This window comes from Pholcus phalangioides, unplaced genomic scaffold (genome assembly GCF_987345545.1).
Source record: "Pholcus phalangioides strain wild (caught in Gottingen) unplaced genomic scaffold, Ppha-v1.0 ptg000015l_1, whole genome shotgun sequence".
NCBI classification, from domain to species: domain Eukaryota; kingdom Metazoa; phylum Arthropoda; class Arachnida; order Araneae; family Pholcidae; genus Pholcus; species Pholcus phalangioides.
Window position 1 is genome coordinate 3,404,587 of NW_028301608.1, and position 24,605 is coordinate 3,429,191.

The 24,605-nt window shown below is 38.6% G+C and overlaps 1 protein-coding gene across 1 annotated transcript in view; it reads right to left on the reverse strand.

Moving 5' to 3' along the window:
* Positions 1-17,577, reverse strand: part of mRpS33 (mitochondrial ribosomal protein S33) — a 52,239-nt gene extending 34,662 nt beyond the window's left edge. The window contains exons 1-2 of the mRNA XM_089245381.1: positions 16,998-17,577; positions 1,187-2,306 (exon numbers count right to left, since the gene is read on the reverse strand). Of these exons, the coding sequence (XP_089101507.1) occupies positions 1,187-2,306; positions 16,998-17,577 (1,700 nt within the window). The remainder of the gene's footprint in view (positions 1-1,186; positions 2,307-16,997) is intronic.
* Positions 17,578-24,605: the final 7,028 nt, after the last annotated feature.

Genomic DNA, 24,605 nt, shown 5'->3' on the forward strand with positions numbered 1-24,605 from the left:
GATACAAAAGAACATCTGCCTCAAAAGGCGAGAAAAATAACATAGATAATAATTGTGTACGCGGTGCCATCTAGTGGCGATAGAGAAAAAGAATATATTATGAAATACTACAGCTACATACAAACATACTCCCACCCTATCAAGAATATATACATGGTGTCATATTATTCTTGATTCATCAGTAGAACACATATCTTAGCATCTGATTAACAAATTAAAAAAAAATTTCAAAAATACCTCTAGTAGTTTGAATGCCGACTACTCGAACATAACATTTCTACTTAGATGAATTTTATGGCATTATCACTGTAAATAATTTTTTTTAGCACCTCCATGTGAACAAAATCATTGAATGTGTTGGATGTGTATGTTGTATGTTGACAGGTCCTGCAAAGTCAACTCCACAAGCTGAAAGAGAACGATTCAAAGAGGAATATTGCAAACGTCCTCCCACCCGTAAGATACCGTGACAACTTTCAAAGAATGCATTTTCAGAAGGGACATCCCAAGAAATATGTTCAGTTGGTTCCAATGAATTACGCCACATTCTCAAATGAAAACCATGCTCTTTCAAAACATCGATAAGCTGCGGCGGCGAACAAATGTTTATAGCGTTTGTCAAATAATCTAGTAGTGGGCATTGATTGCAATAATCTAGTAGTGGGGAAGGGGGCCGATGATGTTCCATAAGTTACCGTGCACAGTTGATAATTCTCTTGAAAATGCTTCTCACAAAATTCCTTTTCAGGGGGAGAGAGTTTTCATGGGGCACTGTAGGAATCTCGTCGGAACCATGAAGTGTTTCATCGACATCCAATTCAGAATGAAGACATATAAAATAAGTATTAGACTGACAGTTATTATTAGCTCCATTACATTTTGTAGGAATCTTTCCTGACAGTACCCAACCAAACAATGTATTTTGGGTGATGAGTGCACTATCGTTATCCCGTATTTGCCCTGGGCGTATCAAAGAGAAAAAATGCTCAGCTCCAATAATAATGTCAATGTTTTTACACTTATCAAAGTAAACATCAGCTAATTTATGCGAATCAGCATAAGAATTAGTTCATCCGAACGGACAAACTCAGTAGGCAATGGATCCGTTAACTTTCTCAAAATATACGAATCAATATCAATATAATGATTATCATCATAGGTAGAATACAATTTTAAGTTCACTAACCCTCTAGTGGTACCAGCGTCCACAGCTGCCACTCCTTTCACAGTCAAGCGGGCATTTTTGCGGGGAATACTCAATGCTTGAACACATGCTTCACTGATGAAGGAACACTGAGAGCCCGAGTCGAGAAGTGCACGGATAACATGACGGTTACCTGATGCATCTAAGACGCACACTTGAGCCGTGGGCAATAGCGTACAGAAAGAAGCATTAGCGGAAATATTTGATTGCAACACTGTGGGATCATACACCTTAGACGCGGTAGATACAGGCATATCCGATAACGCTGCGGTAACACTAGTGGGCACAACTTCGTGCAAAGTTGAATGATGCCGCTGATCACATCGCGAACACCTGAACGACGACGAACATTCATATATCTTGTGACAGCTGGAGAAACAGTTGAAACATAACTGTTTCTTGCGAACGAAGTTTTTTCTCTCGGCCACTGACCAGGATTTGAAAATCTGACACTTATGTAGTCCGTGAGGTCCGTGGCATGATGGACAGCTACTGTTGAGACCGCTAGGTGATGATGTTGATTTCTGTGGCACCTGAATTCCGCTTGTTGACCTTTCAGGATTGAAGATCTCGAGGGCAGCGCATCTTGAATTGAGAAACTCGACGAAGTTTCCGAACTTTGGAAAATCTTGTTCTGCTGTCTTTTGAGCCCAAAGCTGTCGCGTTTCTGGTTCAACTTTTTCCAGCAAGATTTCAATCAACCAAGGGTCCAGAGCAACAGTTTCATCGGCAATGGCAGGCGAACTTCGAATAATCTCATCCGAAGTATCGGCAATGTGTCTGAGTTTCGCTTCATCAGGAGTAGAAACCGGTTGCTGTTCGAGAAACGTCTTTATCAGGGACGAAATTATGACCACCTTCCTATCAAAACGAAGCAATTTTTCCCAATCCTCTATGTATGTGGCTTCTGACACTGGTATGTGTTTGATCAACGCCGCTGCATCACCCTCCAAGAGGCCCTCAAGTAGCTGAATTTCTGGACGTTCGTCAAATGCTCGTTTTTGTGAATCATCGATTCGTACAGGTCCTTGAAACTGTTCCAGTTTATATACGACCCCGCGAATGACGGAATGTTTATGCGAGGCAAATAACTGTCTCTTACCTCAGTAGTAGTAGACGGTGAACGCGTCATCAACTGCGAAAGCACTCGTTGTTGTTCCGCCAGCTGCAGCAGAATTCTTTCAGTACGGGTGTCCGCGTCGGAAAGCTCAACTGTCGTCGTGGGCACCTCCGTCACGGCAGCCAAAGCTCGTCAGGACTACTTTATGCAGTGAGTCCCTGTTCGGGCGCCAAAAAATGTACACGAACGACGAACGCGCCGTTATATACGGAGAACGCAAAGGTTTCAATTATAACAAAAAACGTTTATTAATGAGATGAAGCAAAGGTACGACTGACTCGAGCCGATACAAAAGAACATCTGCCTCAAAAGGCGGGAAAAATAACATAGATAATAATTGTGTACGCGGTGCCATCTAGTGGCGATAGAGAAAAAGAATATAATATGAAATACTGCAGCTACACACAAACAGGCCCTTTAAATAAGTGGCCATGAAATTAAGGAGTGTTGAAAAAAGAGCATGTTTTGTACATTTAAATGGCTAAAGACCCCTTTCCCTTTTTTTTTTATATTATTATATTATATTGGGCAGGACCAGACCAGACCAGAATTAGAGTTTTTCCCCCATTCCCAGCTCCGTGTGTGCTGACTGTGGGATTACAAACGGGCCGTGAAGGGCCTATGAAGAACGAAAGAAATTGTAGTGTAGTTGTGCGTGTGTATGTACAGTGGAAGAAAGAAGAGAAACAAACGTGACAAATATTGGGAGGAATGGTCCTGGTCGGTCACTGCTAAAAAACAAAATTAAGCCCAGGGATTTGGTCGTGTAAAATGCCGTCACAACTCTTCTACCTACGGAGAAAGAAATCCAGCATACATGGCAATGGGCAGTGGTCAAGTACATGCGAATGCAATTTTTATTTGACAAGCTCCATTAAACATCATTCTACATTAAGCAGTCCATTGACATATTATACAAATAATTTTCACAAGAAACCCTCAAAAAACCAGATCACAGAAGAAAGCAGGTCGCACAAATACACACCTCAAACCAGCTCAGTTCGCCAGTATGGAGAATTTTTTTTTTTTTTTTTTTTTGATTTTGATTTAAATGCGGTTAAATGCGGTTAGATATGGTTAAATAGGTGCCAAGCACAAGTTAAATAGGTGCCACAATCAAAACAATCATATGCAATTATCAAAGGGTGAAAAACATAAAGGAGAAAGATAAATATTAAAAAATAAATAGATGCCAAATTGTCAGAATTATGTACATAGTATTTTACTTTTTTTTTTTTTTTTTTATTATCTCTCATTCTCCCATTGGAGATGAAAGATTTGTTGAGGCCTACGATAGGCCTTCCTCCTTGCCGAAATACGTGGAGTTGGGTCACGATGGTAGTCAACAATGTCACGTATATGCTGGTACTCCGAATCAGCCATGTTGTCAAATTGTGTTTTATTGAGTTCTTTGATATATGAAAAAATATGAGGAATACCAAGGTCTTTTTGTATATTTTCGTTTTTAACAAACCATGGAGCTCTTACAAATCTTCTGAAGATTCTATTTTGTCCACGTTGAAGGATTTTTATATTATTTTTGTTGGCATGTGCCCATGCTGGTGAGGCGTAAGTTAGCGTTGGCCGAAGAATTGACTTGAAGAGTAAGACTTTATTTTTCATGGTTAGCTTTGCTTGTGGGAAGGTAATTTTATTGAGTGCACCCATGATATTGTTAGTCTTGTTGCGTGCATTTCTAATTTGGTGTATGAATGATAAGGTTTTGTCTAGAATGCAGCCGAGATATTTAACCTTTGAGACTGGACAGAGTGTTGTGTTGTTGATGCGAATTCTTCTATTCTGGGGAGTGTTTCGGCAGTGTGTGAACCAAGCAAACTTACATTTTTCTTGATTTAAAACTATGTCTGAGTCGGTGCACCAGTCCGTGATGTCATCGATTGTTTCTTGTAAGTTATTGACCGCTTGTGTTGCACTTCTATTGCCACACAATACCACAGCATCATCAGCAAATAGGGCTATTATTCCATTGGAAGGTGCCGGGATATCATTAATGTAAATTGAAAAGAGCTGTGGGCCCAACACACTTCCCTGTGGAACCGATGCACGTACTATTTTTTTTGACGAATCTTTTTCTCCGATTCTAACCTCAAATGTTCTCCCAACAAGATAGTTATAGAAAAAGATTATTATATAAGGTGGTAAGTTGCAGTCAATAAGTTTGACAAGTAGTGTTGGGTGATCGCACTTGTCAAATGCTTTGCAAATGTCTAAAAAGACCGCTGCAACGTAGTCTCTGTTGTTAAAATGACTCGTAATATATTCAGTTACTCTCATTAGCTGAGTAACACAAGAGTGATTTTTTCTGAATCCGTGTTGTTCAGGTCTTACCAGATTGAGCTCGGTGCTAATTTTTTCGAAGCGTATTAGAACAATTCGCTCAAATACCTTGCTAATGTTTGATAAAAGACTGATTGGCCTGTAAGAATTTGGCATCAATGGGTCTGTGCCTGTTTTGTGAATGGTTTTTACAACCGAGTGTTTCCAAGAAGTTGGAAAATAATTAGCAAAAAGTAATGCATTGAAAATGTTAGTGAGTGAAACAATAACTGATGTGGGAAGATTCTTTAGTGCAGAGTTGGAGACATGATCGACACCTGAAGCTTTTTTGACGTTTAGCTTCGATAAAGTGTCCGATACCTCTATGATGTCAGTTGGTTCGAAGTGTTGAGAACCGTAGAGTCTATGATGTTGAATAAACTCTGCTATTCTATGTCGCATTTGAACTTGAGTTTCGATGTCCTGCACGTGATTTGGGGAGAATTGTCTCTCAAATGCTGTTGCAAAAGTCTCTGCAATTTGTTCCTCTGAGAAAACAATTCCGTTATCCCCTTGAATTTTGTTGACATTGGAAATGCCTTTTTTTTTACATAATTTCCAAGCACGCCATATGTTATTATTTTCTGCGCTTGCATTTTCAATAAAATCAGTAAATCTATTGTTAATAAAGTGAGTGACTTCCGTTTTTATTTCTCTTGTGAGTCTATTAAGTGCTATTTTGTCTGATCTTCTTCTATATTTTTGCCACAGACCACGAACTCTATTTTTGTGTCTGATTTTTTGTAATATGTCCCTTGGAAGACCATATTGGTTATCTGGTTGGATTATTTCTGTTGTATTTTCATGCAGTGCGTTTTTTATTGTCTGAGTTATCTGAATTACTGCATCATCTAATTCCCTAGCACCTGGATCTACCAAGGTAATGGGTGATTCATTTTCAAGCATGTTCCTGTATCCTGTCCAGTTAATTTGTTTAAAAATACGTTTATTACGTGGGCACAAGAAATTGATCCGAAAAAATACAGGGTTATGTGGAGAACTTAAGATAACTTTAGTATGTGTTTCCACCTCGTAAAGGATGTTTTTTGACAGACCAAAATCTATAATATCCGGCCTATATCTATTTTGAGGTGGAATATGGGTTGGCACCTTGGGGGAGTGAATACATAAAAACCTTCTCAAACAATAAAGGCGTAATATTCTACCACATCTATTGCTACCACGACTATGAAACAGTCTGTTCTTACAGTTCCAGTCACCAGCAATCATAATAGGCATATTTGTATCAAACAAGAAATCAAGTAAAACAGAATCAATAGAGTTCCTGGGAGGTTTATACATTGCACAGAATATCATATTAATACCATTGACATGAATTGTAACCGCTGTTGCTTCCATTTGAGAAGACAACGGGAGATTTATTTCTTGGAAGGGTATGCTATTTCTTACTGCAATAGCAGTACCTCCTCCTCTGTTATGAATTCGATCATTTCTTATTATTTTAAAACCATTTAATTTGATACGTTGGCTTGGTAAGAGGAATGTTTCAGATAAAAGTAAGATATCTATTTGATTAGTGAATAATTCCTCTTTAAGTTCTGGAATTTTATCTTTTATACCATTGGCATTCCAAGCCATTATGCTCAATGGTCTAGGTGCAGATTCTCTTAGCGTACTAATTGTTGGGTAGAAGTAAAATGTTAATCAAAGCTTGTATCAATAAATTTATTTTTACGTGCGAGAAACCAGCAGCACCAAGAAAATTGCTAAGGACGACATTAAGTTGCTTGAATTCATTTGAATTTATGATTCTGTCTCGGCCAAACTGATTCACAGTCGTTGTGTCCTGTATATGTGACTCTGTGTGTACTGGATTTGTAGGTTTTTGTGTAGAATGTGTAAGTTCTGTGAGCCCTCGATTTCCAACTTCACCAGATGTATTTAAGTCGCCAGTATTCAGCATTTCCTCAGAGAAACTGGTTGTTGAAGCTTCCGATATAGAAGAAATATTTTTTCGTTCAGATGTTATCAATAACTGGTGAAGCACCTTAGAAAATGTTTTTTTTGCGTTTAATTCAGTGAGTTGTAGAGTCAGTTCAAGTGGAGTTACTTCCAGGTTCTTGTTTTTTATGGCAAGCGGGTGTACACCTTTATATATGGTGTTGTGTAGAATTTTTTGTTTCTCTATATCCCTAGAAATCTGAGTGACATCAGTTTTTTCATTAATATTGACAATATTCCAAGTTTTTGGTTTTTCTGATGAGTTTATTATTACAGTCTCTTGTAAGTTTTCAGCTTGTACAATATTGTGGTCATGTTTGAGTGACTTTTCATTAGTCACTGTAGATAGTGTCTCAGATTCATGTTGTTCTTTTACATCAGGTGGTAACAATGGTAAGAAAATTCTAGCTCTATTCAGATTTGCACTTGGTCGTTTTGGACAGCCAGAATATGTGGCCGTATGAGGGCCACCACAGTGAAAGCACTTAATTTTTCTTGGGTTACCCTTGTCCCTACAATTTTTAGTCTCATGTTTACCACCACAAAAAGCACACGCCGGGGCGTTTTTGCATCCATAAGAGCTGTGTCCATACATTTGACACGCCCTACATTGAATGGGACCCTGAGCACCTCGGTACCTCTCAATTTCAATATTTACATCTGCAATTTGTGTTATGTTAGCAAGATTTTTATCAGAAATCGGTATTTCAATCAAAAACAAAGGTAGAGCTCTACCAGTTCTAAGATTTTTCATATTGGACACTTTAATAGGGTGAAATTGCTTCTTTTCCAGATCCATTTTAATTTCTGTGGTGTCTACATTAGCGGGGAGACCCCTAATTACAAATTTTATCGTACGCTCGCTCTGCATTTGGTATGTATAGTATTTGTATTTCTTATTATCAAACAATTTTATTACAGTACGATAATCACTTTCAGAATATACTTGGAATACCAGCGTGTTAGCAGTTGTCTTAAATTGAGGCAATATATCACATTTTTTTTTTATTTCTGCAAAATCTTGCAACCATTTGTTGCCCCAATCAGTTAGTATGATGGGGGGTATTCCCTTTGGACCCGACAGTACATTTTTGCCACCATTCTTATTAACAACATTTTCATTGTTGTTAGTATTCATTTGAGTACTAGTTTTTTTCTTTTTTGCTCGATTAACTGTAACAAAATCATCGTTATTGTCACTGTGAGCATTCCTGTCCTCTTCATCCGTTTCACTAATTTCATGAATCATTTTAGAATTATTATGTATAACTCTTTGTGTGTTCACTGTGGACGTCTCATTAAATTTTTCTCCCGAAGTGCTGGCATCATTGTTTGCCAATAAGTCAGTGGATGTAATTACATCAATACCCTGTGTGCCCATATGATTTATATTGGGCAGGAAATTGGAACTCTTCCGCTTCATCTGATAGCGATGGCTATCGACGCCATAGCATAAGAGACCAACGCCGTTTTAACGTATGGGCCCACCCGGGCTAAGCTCGGTTAGTCTCAAGAAAAGAAGGTGGTCTCACAAAAATGACATCTGATTAAATTTTCGAGAGTGAGCATTTAAATTCGTAGTCAAGCATTTTTAGTGAAGCCTCAGAAAACTTTCTTGGTGCTCTTAAGATTGCCCTGTAAGAGACCTGTTCGTCTTTGCACCTAGAAGTTAGAAAACTACCAAAAACATCTTAGCTGAGTTGAAGCGTCTTGGGAATCCTTGAATGTGAACGTGCCTCGTAAAAGTGGCTCCCTTAACCAACAAGTCGCGATGCAAATTTGGGTCATATACAGTGCCGTCGCCAGAAATTTCGTTCGGGGGAACCAAATTGGTCAAACAATCGATTTTGCCATTTTCCCCCTTTTCAGTCATTTTCTCACATTACGGGAGGACCAGGGCCTTCCCCCCCCCCCCCCCGCTACGGCCTTGATCATATATTATCTATACTTACTTACGATCCAGTTACGAATTTGTTGGCTTCAATTATTTCAAAAACCAAACATTTTGTTTATGCGAGCTTGGAGTTCGAGATCTGCCCAGTGACATACATAGAGGAATTTTTTTCCTTTTTCGAATGAACTATGATGGAATGTCTTTTTTTAATTCGTTCGACCCGTGACGGTGAATAATATCGTTTTATGTATTTCCATAAGTTACGTAGAGAGATTGGCATGAAACTGGAACTCTTGCTGCCATCTGTCAAATAAAAACAATATTATATGTTGTTATTCTTCGAAACAAATTGAACCAGAACCATACGTGGTTGGTGTGGAGTCCCAAATGCCGCTGTAATAGCGGGAAACAAATTGATGACCCGTTATTAACCAGTGTACTTCAGAAAAATAGATACTATTTGAGCACACACATTCAGCACAGAAATACCGGATATACTTTCAGTTTTATGTGGCTAAAGCGGGGGCGTACGTAGGGTCAATTCTTTTTTGGGAAGGGGGGAGTACCCAGAGGTCTATAATTTTGTTCATAGGACATTGGAAGGTGCCCTGAAAAACGAGGTACATGTACGACCCCTGTCATACATGTACCTCGTAAACATACAGGGAGGATACAGAGAATCATTTCAAGAGAAATTTTTAGTTGCCAACCTTTCTGAAAAGTAGCATTTGAAATCGATTAAAAATTAGTAAGTTAAGTATAAAGTTTATTATAATTAAGTATTTTTATTTATTAAGTATATTTATTATTATTAAGTATTGGTTTTATAGTACTTAGTAGTTCTTCCTGATTGATAGTATTTGCAGAAAAGTATACGACTCCCATATGCAGAGCCGTCTTAATAACATCATGGGTCCCCCGGAAAAAGTGGTGTTCTGGGATTCCTACTTAGCTGGAAATATCTGACTACCTATTCACACACTTACTCTCGAAAATGACCGTGCCGAATCTCAGTATCAGCTCTCGTGATACTCGTGATACCATATCATAAATTCTGAATTTTTATCAATTCTGGAGAGAAAATTATTTTTTTAAATAATTTTCAATTATTTTTTATTAATTTTAGAATTATTTCTGAAATCATTTTCTATTAATTATGGAAATTTTTTCATCATTTCTGGAATTATGTTGTTCTTTAATGAATTTCTAATTCTCATCATATCTCAATTTTCATTAGTGTTTGTTCAATGTGTTTTCGTAAAACATAGGCCTAGATAATTTTCAGCATTCGCGTGAACTCTGTAATATCATCAGGCCCATAACTTAGCTGAGGCGACCGGGTCACATATTTCGCAAATGCACCGCTGTTCCGCGATTTTTTCGTAACTGATTCCACACAGCCAATCATGTTGCTTCAGCCTCTACGATAATTTGCGTAACTACACGATATCTTCATTTTCGTATCTGATCGCGGAACCAAGTTCAAGTTCAAGTTCAAAGATTTCTGGCGGGGCCTATCTGTTTACAGACATCTGCCGCCTTCAAAACCGGCCCGCGGGGGACCACTATGAAGAGAAAGGCAAGGGCGCAAATGTTCGTGTAAGTGTAGAGTGCATGTATGTCGGTCAGAATTTGGGAGAACTGTCTAGTGGGGGACCCACAGTTAATTAAAGAATTTCATTAATTAACTAGGAATTTTTTAAATTAAACATGTCTAGACGAGCTTGGTTAGTCATATTACTTATTAATATTTCGGAGGAAAAGTGATCGCTCCTTTGACGTCATCATCTTGCGCCATGGTCGCACCTCATTCGTCGGTTGCGTTCATGTACCTAATTGGACGAGAGAAGTCACATGATATGCAATTTTGTAAGAGATAAAAAATATTAGCTTAAAGGTGAAGAGAAAGAGGAATAGTATTAGTATTTTTAAAAAGCTAGGAAAAGAGATAGAAGAAATATTTTTAATTATTTTCAGAGTCATTTCTGAATAAATTCAGGAATGCCTCAAAATTTTTAAGTTTTTATATATGTTTTGGAGAAAATATTCTTGGAAAGATGGTTAAGGGAAACGTAGAAAAAGATAGAAAATGCCGATTAATTAATACCGGCTGTTATGAGCCTTTAATTGCTCTTGAGTTGCTTGCTGCTACTCTGCAAGCTATTCAGGAATTTTTTTTTTTTTTTTTTTTTTTTTTTAGTGGGCGAGATACTGTCCAGCTTCTTTTTTAAATTCCTGGATTAGTTCACGCTTGTCTTTGCGTGATGTTTTTCTCATTATACTCTTCATGTATAATTGTGCTATTTGGAAGATTTCGCTTGCGGGGCTATCACTAGCATCCATCGCATCAGAGTCCGGGTTAGCTGCCACTAAATCACGTTGGCCTAGTCCGGGTGTCTTGTTGCTTTCTTCCGTGGGTGGTGCGCTGGCTCTACCCGCCTTGCTTACGGTATGCAGTGGGCTCGGGCTGCGCCGTGAATGGACGTCGCTCGATCGGGGCTGCTCACTCGCCCCGTCTGTCGCTTTACGTTTCACTTCAGCACTGCGTTGGAGGTCCGTAGATCGGGACTTGTGTTTTTCAGCTGATACACGCTGAGTTAGAAGTTCCGTTGGGAGGTCCGTAGGGCTGGCTCGGCCAATCGCATTCTTTTCCTTCATTTTTTGTACATCCAGCGAAATTTTCTTTTTTCGCTCATTAAATTTGCGTAATACACTTCGTGGGAGAAACGACGTGTTCGTATAATTTTTTCTTGATCTCCGAATTTCTTTGGGAGCGATGAATTCGTCATTTTGTTCCACCATTGAGGAAGACTTTTGCTCCTGGAATTTTGCATATAATTTTTTGTAGACTTCGCATCCACGAAAGTTACTCGTGTGGTCTTTCCCACAGTTTGAGCAGGTCGGGGTGTCATCGCGGAACAGTTGTGCAAACAAGGTAGACATTTCCACTGATGTTCCGCGAGACATTTCAACCAACCAACAAACCAACAAACAACATTTAAACCAACAAATTTATGCATTGAAAGCAAACTTAAATATTCAAACAGTTAAAGGAGGATAACGACTTCAAATTTCTGAAAGTGATAGAAAATCCTTGTAAATTTTAGTAAAAAATTTCTCCAATTTATCAATGCATTTTTCAATAGCAAATCGACTAAAAATAAACAAAAATTATTGTACAAAAAATGTATATATTATGCACGCTTCCAGTGCTCTGTGTGATATGCCTTGATGGAAGCTTTGAGTGGTCTGTGTAGCTCCTCTAAGAATGGGAGGTTTTACTTGTCTATTCGGTGGCTCACTCGCACATCCACAGGGAAGGGGGGTTCCTGAGCGAAACCAAAACTGATGTTGTTGGTTTCTTTTCTGGGAAGGGAGGAATACGAGCGGGTCCGCTCCGCTCATAATTATTCGTAATTATTTGAATATAAAGGTAATTAGTTAAAATTGTTAATTTATTTAAATGGGTAATTGTGACTAGGTAACAGTTGTAGTATTAATTGAGGCTTGGCTTTTGGTAGTTGTAAAGGACACGTTCAGGAGGGTCACGAGTTATAAAAAGTTATGTAAGAAAAGAAGGTGCTTTAAGCCAACTGCCGATGGAGCACAATTCATGTGGCAAGGTATGAAGCTATGGAATAGGTATGTAAAATGGAAAATACAAATACAACGCTACAACAGGCAAAATGCCCAACGAAGTGGCTGAGAAAAAGATGCTCATAAAAATATGGATGTCATACATTTCAAAATACATGAATAGTGTATGTCAATAGATTTGGCACCTCCACTAAAAAGAAGATGCAATTTGAACGCAACTTGAAAAGAAAGAGAGGGTATTGAAGAGTGAGAATATATTGAAAAAGATCGAATCGTGATGCATAGGCTATCCTTAAGCAAACTGCTGGTGCGACTTTCACACGGGTGTGTAATTGTCACCTGGCAAGGCCCAGGGCTTGGTGACAGGAGAAAGGTGTTTTTCTAAAATACTTGAATAGGAGCTGTCACGGAATGAGATTCGATTCTTGAGGCGTAGGTGTGGAGAAGTTATGGAGAGCGAGAATAATGAAATTTTAGAATTGATGAATAGTAAGGATATTTCTCGCGTAGAAATGGATCAAAAGAGGAAATTTAAATACAAAGCGGCATTGCCCATTAGAGCACCTGTGCTCTACAAGTAACATGGGGGTGGCCTTAGGTATTAATATGAAGGTGACCGGTGCACGTCGGCGTTCTAATTATATAAGAAGGGGCGAAATTTATTAGGGCAGATGAATAGCACAGATCTTCTCAGGAATGGTCACGCGAAAGTCCAGTGGAATTGCCCTTGCTTGACGCCTCAAATTAAAATGCAGTACGGAAAGAAAAATTACAAAACGGAGTGAATCCGGGGTTCTAAGGAGGAGCCGACGAGGATGTAAAATCAGGAGGCCTGATGGGAGAAGGAACATAGAATATAGAAGTTAAAAATAGATAGAAGAGAGAAGTGAGGAGTTTTTGGTTTGATGGAAGTGGTTTTGGAATAGCGAGGAGTCGAGAGGACTCGAGAGTCGTGGGACAATGAGCCGAGAATGATGGTATGTCCAGGTACATGAAAAATCGAAGTGCCGTGTGGAGGAGGTGCAGACCTAGGAAGGCAAGAAGATCACCAACGAGTACCGGGGTGAATACACCAATCTATTGTTCCCTTAACCCGTAATGTCCAGTTATGTAATTGTTGAATTGGTATGTAATGTGTAACGCCTCAGATACATTAGATAAAGGTAGGTTACCTGCTATTGTGCTGATAACATACAAAAAACTTTTATAGTGTTAATGAGATACATTATAGTGTGCCTATATTGATGTCTGCTGTGTTTAAACTTCTAAATTAAGTATTTTTATACTTTAAACTTGCCTCCGTTTATCACTGGGATACTGTAATTATGTTTTTGTATGTCAAACACAATGCAATTTACGATCGAATTATTGATAATTACTAATTGGTTAATTATATATGTTAGTGCAATGACATTTTTTTTAAAATCCAATCGTGAGTTTAAAATACTTAGTGATGCTTTCTAAAAAAAACCCTTTTTTTGCTAAATAAAATACTGTAATGTAAGCATAATTCGCTTAAAGTGATCATCATTTCCCTCTTAAACATGTTATTAAACAGAACATATAAAAATTGCTAGAAATCCGACAGCACATATGAATACGCCTGCTTTCCACCAGGAAGTAGAGTCCTGTTGGAAACATTTGGCCCCCATCCAGAAAGGAAGCCCGGTAAGTCAAATCAGAAACATGGTCAATTTATGAATTCTCATCGTTCGTTTAGTTCAGTTCTATGTGGGAATGTTCACTATTTCTTACTGTTGATGGCACCGTCACTGCGTTCTCATCGTGGTTCAGTGGAAATGTTCGCCATTTTCCAATATTAAAGAAGACACCACCTCCTGTTGCACTATCCGTGGATATCACCCACTCAAGTTGAGATCGCTAACAGTACGAGCAACGCCGTGTGTGTGTTAGGCGCCCTACTTCATCCACATATCACTGGGCTGCCGTCCGTTGCCTCCGACCAGTAGCTGCTGTAGATTGTAGCTTCCGACCCTTTGTAGCTGCTGTAGACCGCAGCTTCCAACCTTTTGTAGCTACTGTAGACCGCAGCTTCCGACCTTCTGCATCCGCTGCTGCTGCTTCTGCCCGCAGCCACGTGTTACTCTAGCGTCCCCGGTTATCGTTAGGCGCATCGGCCTCATCACCACACGATAGTGATGCATTGTGTCGACGCTATTGTACATCAGTTCGCCTCAGGTACAGTTGATAGACATTGAAGATCATAGGCGGAGATAGACTTGGAAGTCTGTGGGGGGGGGGGATACAGTTATTATTGCTGGGGAGCACGATGATGATGATGTCAATTCATATATGCAAATATACATTAGATCAGTCGACTCCTCCTTTGACGCTGGGGGGGGGGGATTGCCCCCCTCCCGTATCTCCGTCCATATTGAAGAGGCCAAAGGGAAAACTGGTTCATTACCTATGTCAAAATACCGCTGGTGGTTTGCCTCTTCCGATTGTACGGTCGTCATTGTATAAAAATAGAAAATGTCATGGTCCGCGGGCTCTAGTGGATTCGGGGGTTTGCCTGAGTATTATTGCAGCGGACACGATGAAGAAAATTTCGTTCTCCCGGACGCGAATGAATATGTAAGAGACCCTAAAATAGAAATACGGGGAATGACGGGACAAGTTTTAATGCACACTGCATGCGTCTTGGTCCAGGTAGGAATTGCAGGGGACTCGAACGCATCAACTATATGTAGTAGAAGGTAAGTTGAGCCATAAGTACAATGCAGTTGTGGGGTATGATTTCCTGAGAGACAGAGGTCTTGAGCTGGATGCGAAAAACGGGACACTCAAAAACGAAAAATTGCAGGTGAAGTTGGAAAGAGATTGACCGTGACCGTAGTTGCATATTTTACTGAATCTAAAATTTGATTTGTTATTTTCTCAATCATTTCATCCGCTTCTTCTTTTGTGTTTTGGTTTGTTGTAAGGATCGGTGCCTGTTGCAGTTTTTCTTGAAATTTTTTCCAATTTGTGATCCTATTTACTACCATTTTGTGCATTATTGAAAAGTCCATGATTATTTCAACTGGTAAATGATCAGAATCCAATTCATTTAGCACTCTAGGTTCTACATAAATATTAAGTCTTTTGGATAACATGATGTCAAGTATATCTGGCTGATTTGCCATAATTCTTGGAAAATAAGTTGAATCTTCAGCTGTATGCACTCTTATCCTTTCTGCCTCACAAAATCTTTTGAGTATTTTTCCTTGGCGATTGAAATTTTTACAACCAAATGAAGTATCTTTACAGTTAAAATCACCCATTATTATACTTGTGTGGTTACAGTCCATAATTTCTTTTAACAGCCCTAGATCTATCGAATTACCCGGTGGTTTGTAGATGGCAGTAACTCTTATCAGTTTTTTATCCTTATACTCAATATCCACTGTTACTGTCTCTGTGGTTGAGGAAGCTGTAGTATTTATTTTTCCAAAATTAAAATTATTTTTGATATATATTGCCACACCTCCTTTCCTTCCATCCATTCTGTCTTTTCTCACACAATTGTAATTCTGGATATTTGCCTGCCATCCTGGTTTTAAGTGTGTTTCGCTTATGCAACAAATATCCGTTTTCTTATCTATGAGTAATTCTTTCAATTCTGCTATTTTGTTAATTAGTCCATCTGCATTCCAGTGAATCACCTCCAAGGGTCTGCTCTCGTTGTTCATTGTAAAAGTACTTCTGTGATTTGCTTAAATGCTTCTGTCAGTATTTCTTTTTTTCCTGCATTACTTTGTGCAGCCAGAAATTTCCATATATATTTCATGGCTACTTTAGTTATTTTTTCTATGATAAAGTTCAAATTACTTGAATTTTCACCTTCATCATTTCTTTCCTCCTCCCATTCTCGTCTGTCTTTCCTCTTAACAACTGTTCTTGCTTCTGATGATTTCATTTCCCTTTTTGCAAATTTATCTGTATCTTGTTTTTCTTTCCTGTGTTCCCAAAAATTTTCTTCCCTGCCTGTTGTTTTTTCAGCATTCCTTTCATTTTCTTGCTTTTTTTTCCTGTCTTGTCAAAAGGTTCTTTTTCTTTTGCCAATTAGGATTTATCCATACTTTATCATTTTTTACATTTGATATTTCCTTTCGAATCTTTTCCCCTTGTTTAGTTTGTCTTTGTGCTTGAGGAATGTTTGTTTTTGGACCTGTCCATCCTGAAGCTTGATTAGTTCTTATTGGTATTTTTGTTATATTCTTTGGGAAACTTTTCCAATCACTTGTTGTATTGTTTTTTTCCCCTTGGTCATACCACCTCAGTCCTTTATTTCTTGGATTCATTTTGCATCCTGACCAAGCACTGATATGATCCTCTAAGCAATTCGCACACGAACCTGGACCATCTTCTTTTTTCTTCAAACATTCGTGGGTCATATGTCCTTGCCCACATTTCATACACCTGGCTGCATTATTAGCATTATTGGCCTGGCTGTGATAGAACCTCTGGCATCGAAAACATTGAACTGGTCCCCCACGTCTTTACTCTTACTGCCATGTTCAAAAGGCTATCAAGCCTGAAAATTTTTTCATTATTTTTATTTTTTGTCATCTCAATAACGACCATTGGTAATTCCTTTTTGCTTCTGAAGCTCACCAGTCTGTTAATTGAGTCAATTTCAAAATCCAATGCTTCCAAATTTTCCTGTATTATTTCTGTGGTACACGACACGTGTATATTCTTTATTACTACTTTTATTGATTCATTTTCCTTCAATTTGAAACTGTGGAACTCATATCCATTGGTATTTAGAAATTGTTTTACTTTTGCCCAGTCCTTTATACACTCCACTTGCAGTACCCAGTCCCCTCTTCTTTGTATTCCTTTAAAACTTTTTTCACATATCTCATTTAATTTACTCCTCAGAGTTATCCAGTTTTCCAATTGAGTCAGATATATATCTGGAGGCTTATATTTCCTCCTATCTGCTTTTTTTGTTCCTTTGTTAAGTATGGTTTGAAAACCGTTTTGTTCTTCCTCTCTTTCAGTATTTTGATCACTTTCATCACTTGAGGATTCCACTTCTTCTAGCTGCTTGAACGAAAAACCAAATTTGGCACTATTCCTCGATTTATTTACTATCTGACTATTATTTTCTTGAAATTCCTCATTACTATGATTTTTCGCAACTTCATTACTATTTTCTTCAAAGTTATGCGCTCCAAGTCCAGAGTCATATGTTAGTACCACTGTACTCCTCTTCTTTTGCTCTGCTGGAGTTGTCTTTACCTCCTTATTTGCCTTCGCTATCTCCAAACCTTTATCATTGGTCAATGCCGTGCAGCTTCCCATATCATGTGTGTTTTCCACTATTTTTTCTCTTATTTCACTACTTGTGACACTTTCCTCATTTCTATTGCACTGAAGATCAGTTAAAGTCTGATTTTTTTCTTCCGCTAGACACTCTTTGATTTTTTCACTGTTATTTCTTTGCACCATAGTGTATGAAAATCCTTTTGGGCTAAATACACCCTTTGACTTACCTGATTCTCCCTCAGATACAGATTCTGAACTCGAGAATTGCACCTCTGAATATACACTATCATCTTTTACTGCTTTAGATTTTTTCCTGTCTTTCTTACCTGGGATCTTGTGACTACACTCATTTCTAAAAAATGTCACTACTTTTTTAACTAGATCCATTTGTTTTTTCAACATACCTTTACTACTTTTAGATTCAGTACACTTATAATACAAATCAATCAACTTTCTGATCCTCTCGGGATCACTGCATATAGAACTACCTATTGGCAATTGCTCTTCATATTGCCTATTTAATTCTACTACTAATGTTTGAAACTACTAATGAAAACAGTCAAATACAATTTCGTGAAAATTATCTGCATCCTGATTTGCATACCTGGTGACAGTAATTAGTTTTGCCCAAGACGCCTTAACATTTACCGACGGCGTATGACCGAGTGCGCATATGAAATCCCTTTCCATTTTAAACAATTTCCCGCCAAAAAAGAGTTAATCGTCGGGTGCTCTGAATAAATGCAACACTTACCCTTTCGACGCTTGACACCCGTCAGCTCTTCTGATGACTCACGGTCACTATCTCCACTATCGGACGACACTATGAATCCTTTTCCCGGCGACGGCTTCAGGGGTCAGCACGGATCACTGCCTCAAAATTAGTGAAATTAGTGACCAAAATGTTTGAAAAAGTGACCAAATAGTGACCGAAATGTTTAAAAGTGACCAAATAGTGACCGAAATGTTTAAAAGTGACCAAATAGTGACCGAAATGTTTAAAAGTGACCAAATAGTGACCAAAATATTTTTAGAGAGAGAGACCAAATGGACAATGAATTTTTATTACCAAATTGAATGAATTGAAATTGAATTTAGTTTTAACTTTGCATTTCAATAGAACTCATTGAAATTGCTTTTTTTACATAATAGCGGGAAATAATTAAATCAAACTCAAACGCATTCTGCTAACCAGAAAAGTTTTGAATAACTTATCAAATTTATCAACAACTATGTGTGAGAGAATAACTACATTACATCCTTTTTAAGTAACAGCAGCAATGCCTTCCCCCATGTTGCTTTCCACAACCCATCTTAAAATCAATTTAAGCAGGAAAAACTTCAAAGCAGGAAAAATTTTTCCCTTTCAAAGAAGGGAAAAAAATGAAATAACACAAAATTTGATGAGAGAATTTGTCCCATCTACATTCCAGTGGATTTTTCATTCATATTATGCTATGAATGACAGTATACAAAATGTACTCAAACGTTTTTTAACTAGTACAAATTTGATTTACATACCTAGGTTTGTATAATATGTTCCAACAAATTTTAAGAAATTTACTTAATGATTAAAAACCATAAAATAAAATTTTTAACATTTTAAATTATTAAATTAAAAAATTACTTAAATTAAATTAAAAAATTACTTAAATTAAATTAAAAAATTACTTAAATTAAATTAAAAAATTACTTAAATTACTGAATTATAAATTACTTAAATTACTGAATTATAAATTACTTAAATTATTAAATTGAATAAAGTATTTAAATTATTAAATTGAATAAAGTATTCAAATTATTAAATTAACTAAATTATTTTAATTATTATATGTTGAGGGAGGGGCAATCCACCCTCCCCCCAGCGTCAATGGCAGAGCCTACTGATGTATACATAGAAGCAACGTAAGATCCCCCCCCCTGAAAGGGGGAGGTCCAGGGCATCTCCAGCAAAACCAATATTTATTGATACGTCAAAGATATATATGATGTATATCAATTGTCATCGTGCCACACCCCTAAGACCTTAAAGTATCTCCACCTATGGCTGGACTGAGAAAAGTGGGCGAGTACTATTTTACAGGCGGGGCACCAAAATAATACTGTCCTTGGGTGAGGGAGAAAATAAACCAGTTTTGAAATTGTTTGCTTTTCGAAAGAAAAATTTGTAAAAATATATATTTTCTCTTTTTTTACACGCAACATACACCCGTGCAAAAAAAACCACATTTACTCCTTTACCCAGAAACACAGGGGTGGGAAATGACAAAGTCCATTTCGGAGCAGCTTTGAAGCAGCAAAATTCAGGATTCGGAGCAGCAAATTCAGGATTTGGAACAGCAAAATATAGGATTCGGATCAGTTTTGGAGCAACAAAATATAGGATTTGGAGCAGATATTTATTGGAGCAGGGAAATTAACAAGAGTATTTTCGTTAACCCTCATCCCTTTTCAAAATAAAACTGCACTGTCTTTTGTTATCAAAAATCTTTTCATCAGCTTGTTTTTTGTTTTTGGTGTTTCAGGCTTTTGACACCTTGTTTGAAAGAGAGGCTGTCATAAAATTTTTCACACCAGTCTATTTAAGATGATTTTTGCTTACTGAGGGCACTATTTGCTGTCTTGAACAGCAGCACTTCAAGTTTTTTATACTCGGAAAGATATTGCAAAATGGGGGAGAATTTCGGAAGAATCAACACGACGTTTGGCGATTAAGTACGCATTATTTGGCGGGATTAGCGATCTGACACTCGTTATTCGGCAAAGTTTCTAAATTAACATTCGTAATTCGGCGAAAACACACTTTTTACTTCCGGAATGGAAATTTTTTTCACGAAACATCTGGATTTGACGCAATGACGATCGACTACAGTAATTTCTGCTGCTTCCAGTGGCGACTTTTTTTAAACGGCAACTGACTCGCATTTGCACTTTAAAGCTGAAAGACCATTGCAAACTATCTTCAGTTGCACAATCGGGGTTTCACGATGGAAAGGCCGACAGTTTAAATAAGGCGTACAGTGGAATATATATATAAAACACGCTCTTAGAAAGAATCGTTTCACGGTAAGCAGGAGCAAAAACTTTTTGGCGTCCTGTAAGAAATTCTGGACATACGAAGCAAAATTAGCTATTTGGCGCAGAAAAATACGAAAACACTATTGGAGCAGGATGGCGCAAGATGTTAATTTTGGCGCAGTGTTCCTACCCCTGGAAACAGTATAATTTTGGCCTCCCCCCGTAATTTTTAACAGAAAAAGATACTCAGCGGCCTTCCCCGGTAAATTTCCCCATGAACCTTGTAAGCACCAACGTGGCGACTTTTTTTCGCGCCAAGGAATCGCCGTTTTGCGGTAGTCAATTCAAGATGGCTGACAAAGGGCACATAAAAAATTACAAAAAAATATATAATTTATAATATGAATTAACCTAATATGCGGCAATATGCGAAAATCAATAGAAATATATCGGGAAATACGGAAAATTAGGATGAAATGAACAGAAAAATCGAATCAACAACATACGGGGTTTATAAATGCGGTTGATACAGAGTTTATGGATGCTGCTGTCAGGGCTACCTATTTTAGCGCGAAAACAAGTCGCCACGTTAGCGCTGACTCCTCCCGTAACTTTCAACGAACAAAAATAGTGAATTCGTCCCCATCCGGGACACCCGATTTACCATGGCCGTAATACAATTGTTTTTTCTGGAGGGGAAACGTAATTTTACTGCCCCTTGACTGTGAAATTCGATAATTTTGCAAAGGAATTTTTATTGCCTTTTCTTAAATATACCATTCCATCAAAAACGCCGTCCAAGGCATTGCCCCCCCCCCCGCTTTTGGATCTGATCACGGTATGTAGCAATCCGGGTCGGTATCCACTCTTTTTAACAGAAAATGAGTAAACTCGGCACCTTTCCTCGTTCAACACCCGTGGAACCAAACCCCCGCCCTCTCCTATTGCGGTCATAACAGACTCGAGACAAAAGTTTTAATAACTTCCGAGGTCTAAAAATAAGATTTTTTTTACACATCAAGAATGGCGCGCAAGATGTCGATATTTCTTGGGGGGCAGAGCGTACCGACTCATTCATTTTGAACTCTTTTTCCATAAAAGTTGCAAAAACAAAAAACAAGATCATTTTCGTTCATCAAAAATACGGCCGGCAATCAAAAGAGAGAAACAAATCGAATCCCGACATACATCCATGCGGAAAAAACAGACATCTCACCTATAGAGAAAAAACCAGTCTATGTATCCGTGCTCCCGTGAGGGTACGCCGCCGCCGATTTGCATACAGCGTCGGAACAACCGGTTCCCGCACGTGCATGGAGAGAAAAAAAAAGGAAAACAATCCAACAATATTAAGTCAACAATCAGTATCGTGAAGATGCTCTAAATTAAGTTACGGCCCGGGCATAAAAAAAATTAATATTAGGCCCTTTAAATTAGGAAAAAATGTGAAGTAGGGGCCAAAGGCGCGCTCGGTGTGCCCATCGTTAAATCCGCCTTCAGTTACGGCTCGCATGCACGTCAACTGAGTTTTTATCAGCCTGATGACAAATTTTCATCTGATTTGGAAACCCTTGTGTTAAACTAAATGTTGAATTGCAGGATTCTGTGATCTTTTCATAAATAGTTCTCCTTTCGACCAAATTTGGGGGTACGGTTTCGTGCTGAGATTTAAATCCAGTTAGAAAAATAGTACGAATTTTATTTGTCGATAGATCGCGATTTTCAATCGGATGATTTTTTTTTTATTTTAAGTAAATTCAAAATACATGCGAGCTTCTTTAACCTTGGCCAGCTACAAGAGTATTCTCCAAAGCGTATTAATACGTATTAATAATACGCGTCTTTAATACGCGCTTTGGTATTCTCCCGCTGCGCGTAAGTTAGTTTCTGCACGGGCTCTCTAATCGTCATTTCAAATAACATTAAAAAAAATTAACAAAAGTAACGATAGAACAAACAACAAATGTAACTTGCTCGATGCTCAGAGAAAGGAATTTGGCCCTTAGGACTAAAACTTTTTAAAACAAATAAAATAAAGGATCAATTTTAAAATAAGATGAAAATGAAAGAACGAGTGAGCACGTGGGGAAATAAGAAAAAATGGTAGTATAGGGGGGGGAAAAATTCTTTGTTGTAAGTACGCCTTTTATGCTAGTTTTTTTTCCGACCGGCTTTTCCATAAAATGACGATTCTTTAACCAAGGAGCTTACTTTTTCCAAGCGCCTTGAAATCAAGTTATGCTGACGTCACACGGTATGCTCCCGGGAAGATAAGATGCCTTCGATCGTAGTTCAATGAAGGGAGGGAGAAAATTAGCGATATTGAACAGGTAAAGTTCCTCCTTGAAGAAAAGAAAAACACTAACAGCAGAAAAGCGCGCGAGACCGAGGTTTTTTTGCTAAAAAAGTGGAAAAAGTGACCTGGGCCTGAAAATACGTAATAAAAGTGACCAGTTTCTAAAAAAGTGACTTTTAGTGAAAAAAGTGACCCGTGCCGAGCCCTGCGGCTTCCTTCGTTCCACGCCTCGTCCTTTTACACTCAGCCTGCACGTCTCTAACTAAAGAACTCAGGCCTTCCGCCTGAGCTCTTTGACGATGGATCCGAGTATTTCTCACTTGGAATTAATCTCAGCTTGGACTCGTGTAGGAGGAAAAAATTTTGCGACTTTTCCAGTCAACAAACTCGACGAGAATGAAAGAGATTGAGGACAGGGAAGTGAATTTAGAATTGGAGGGAAAATTGAGGCTTCCGACTAGGAAACAGAAAATTATTTCAGTAGACGTACCAAACATGGAGGTTGGAACGGAAGTGTACATTTTCCCTGCACCGGAACAAAAGGGGGGGGGGCAGTGCCGTCTTAATTCATGGGCCCACCCGGGCACGGCCCGAGAGCCTCAAGCAAAGAGGGGCCTCACAAAAATAAGATCTGGTTGAAATTTTCGAGAATTTGTTTGGTAGGGCCTCTGAAAAATCAATTGGCCCGGGGCCCATGATACTCTTAAGACGGCCCTGGGTGGGGCTGATGTCTGGATCGCCCATTCGATAGGGCTGAAACTGGATTTCCACTCCCCCCCCCCCACACCAGTCCCAGTGCATCAATATACGCAAAGGGGGAAGGGGGGTTGTGCCTACTGTACACCCGATATGTATTCACACCCCATAGTATTTCCCGATATTATGGTGAATTTTTGTAGTAAAAAACGAAATTCCCCTCCCGGGGAAGGGAAAAAAAATGTGAAACACACACTGCCCCTCCCCTTCCTAGAAAATCCTGCATACGCTACCTCCCAGTGTCCATGAACACACTCGTGTGCATCGGGCTTATATTGACACCCGAGAATGACTATCAAGCCACTACTGAATGGTCGTAAAAAAGACCATTTGTAAATAAATTTGGACGGTAGTGCCCACTGAAAAAATTTTCAAGTGAGCCTCCCGGCACCTATATATTGGATGCGTTTTACCCAGGGCCGCAACTAGATACTTTTTCAGCCGGGCAAGCATGCATTGGGCCTATCCTGTGCAATTTTTAATAATTCTAAAAGAATTTAGCACCTCCTCTGGTCCGGCGCCCCGGCACCAGATCCATCTGCACGTTTCAGTTTACTTAGTCGGCGGGGGGAAGGGGGGTTGTTGTTAAAACCTTGGCCTGAGGGTTTGATGTCTCAATTTAAGAGGTCTTGGACAAAATTTTAAGTTATTGCTTTGTGAAAAATTTGTCGAAATGTAATCAAAATATACTTTTATACCGTTTTTGCTGCTCAGTGCAGCTACACCCATCCCATCTGCCTAAGTCCGGCTCTGCTTTATTTCACTAGGATAGATGTTTTCTCCGCGGCATTATTTTTCGCCTTGGTAAGCTACTGGGGGGGGGGGCAAGGACGGACACAATATGTCTCACCAAATAGATTTATTAATTCATATTTCCGTATGTAATGCATTTTGTTTGGGAATTCGAATAATTGTCTTGACATTAATCAAACCGCACTGTAGGTGTTAAGTAGGCTTATGTTGTGATTCAAGGCAAAGCATTTTCATACTTTTGACACATAAAGGCAGGCACGCCAGAAGTCAAAAGTTATTGGTGCTATTGGAAATGCGTTTTCTTTGCAAACGCAAAGAAGTTACTATAAAAATAGTAATTTTCTTTGCAAACTCAAAGAAAATTACTATTTTTATACGAAGGGAGCTG